We start from the raw sequence: 1,038 nt of genomic DNA on the forward strand, positions 1-1,038 counted from the left end.
CTGCTGAATATAGAACTATTAGCTCTTTACAAACATGCATCTCATTCCATAAAGGTGATGACAGTTTTGCACAGTTTGTATGCAACACTATAAAACATTTTGTCTGTATGAAAAGGAACTATGATGAACAAAGACGACTTAATCTGTCCTCATGTTTACTTGGGGTTTTTTTAAACAGGTATCAGGTGAAGAATGAAGGAAGATGGAGGAGAGAAAGAAGATGATGACCTGAAGCAGAAAGCAAGGATCAGCACATTTCACCTCAAATTGCTTCACCACCTGCCATCAAATAAAGGTTTGATGGAGTCTACTTTGACTGTTGGGAGGTTTAATGGAGAAGAACTGACACGTGGACCTCGTCTGTACTCTGGGGAAAATACTGAAAGCAACACACTGGTAGACAGACATGAACCACAAACAGCCTGATGGCTTTCTTTCTCTGATTCCTCAGTAGAGAAGAGAAGCAGTTAGATGATGATGAACCCTGACAGAAGTGAGGCGCATTCTGGGATACCGCAGGGCTTATCATCTGCATCCTGTTCCTAAACCGCTCGGTGACTCGGATTATAAACTGGCTGGAATCTTTTCTAGAAGCAGTGACTGGGATTAGGTTTTTGTATCCAAGATTTACGATTCCTCAGCAGAACACACTCTCACACACGCTCATATACACACGTACGCACACGTATATCCTCTTATTTTTATAACCTCTCATTTTCTATGCTGTCTGTTTCTATTTCTGGTATGTTATCCACATAAAAAATTGAGGAGACAGATTCTCCTGACATGTTACTGATACTAATAAACTATTTATATGAAAACAAAGTGGACATGGTGATTGTAAACGGCTTTTACAGAAACGGGTCGGGCATAAATTGCTTGTGCAACAGAAAGATTTAAGATTTCATTTAAAATAGAAAGAGGAACCAAACAGGCTTCAGTGTGTGAGAGAAAGAGAGATTATCCAGAGGATCATCACAAACACCTAAAACTTTGCTAAAGTAGCAAATAAAGATAAATGGACACATTGTGAATAAC

At 39.2% G+C, this 1,038-nt stretch overlaps 1 protein-coding gene across 1 annotated transcript in view; it reads left to right on the plus strand.

Annotated features, from left to right (window-relative positions):
- LOC109952877 (platelet-derived growth factor subunit A-like) overlaps window positions 1-814 on the plus strand; it is a 9,518-nt gene extending 8,704 nt beyond the window's left edge. Inside the window, exon 6 of the mRNA XM_020588186.1 lies at window positions 179-814. Within this exon, the coding sequence (XP_020443842.1) occupies window positions 179-189 (11 nt within the window). The 3' untranslated portion in view covers window positions 190-814. The remainder of the gene's footprint in view (window positions 1-178) is intronic.
- The last annotated feature ends 224 nt before the right edge of the window (window positions 815-1,038 follow it).

This window comes from Monopterus albus, unplaced genomic scaffold, assembly GCF_001952655.1.
Source record: "Monopterus albus unplaced genomic scaffold, M_albus_1.0 scaffold509.1, whole genome shotgun sequence".
NCBI lineage: Eukaryota > Metazoa > Chordata > Actinopteri > Synbranchiformes > Synbranchidae > Monopterus > Monopterus albus.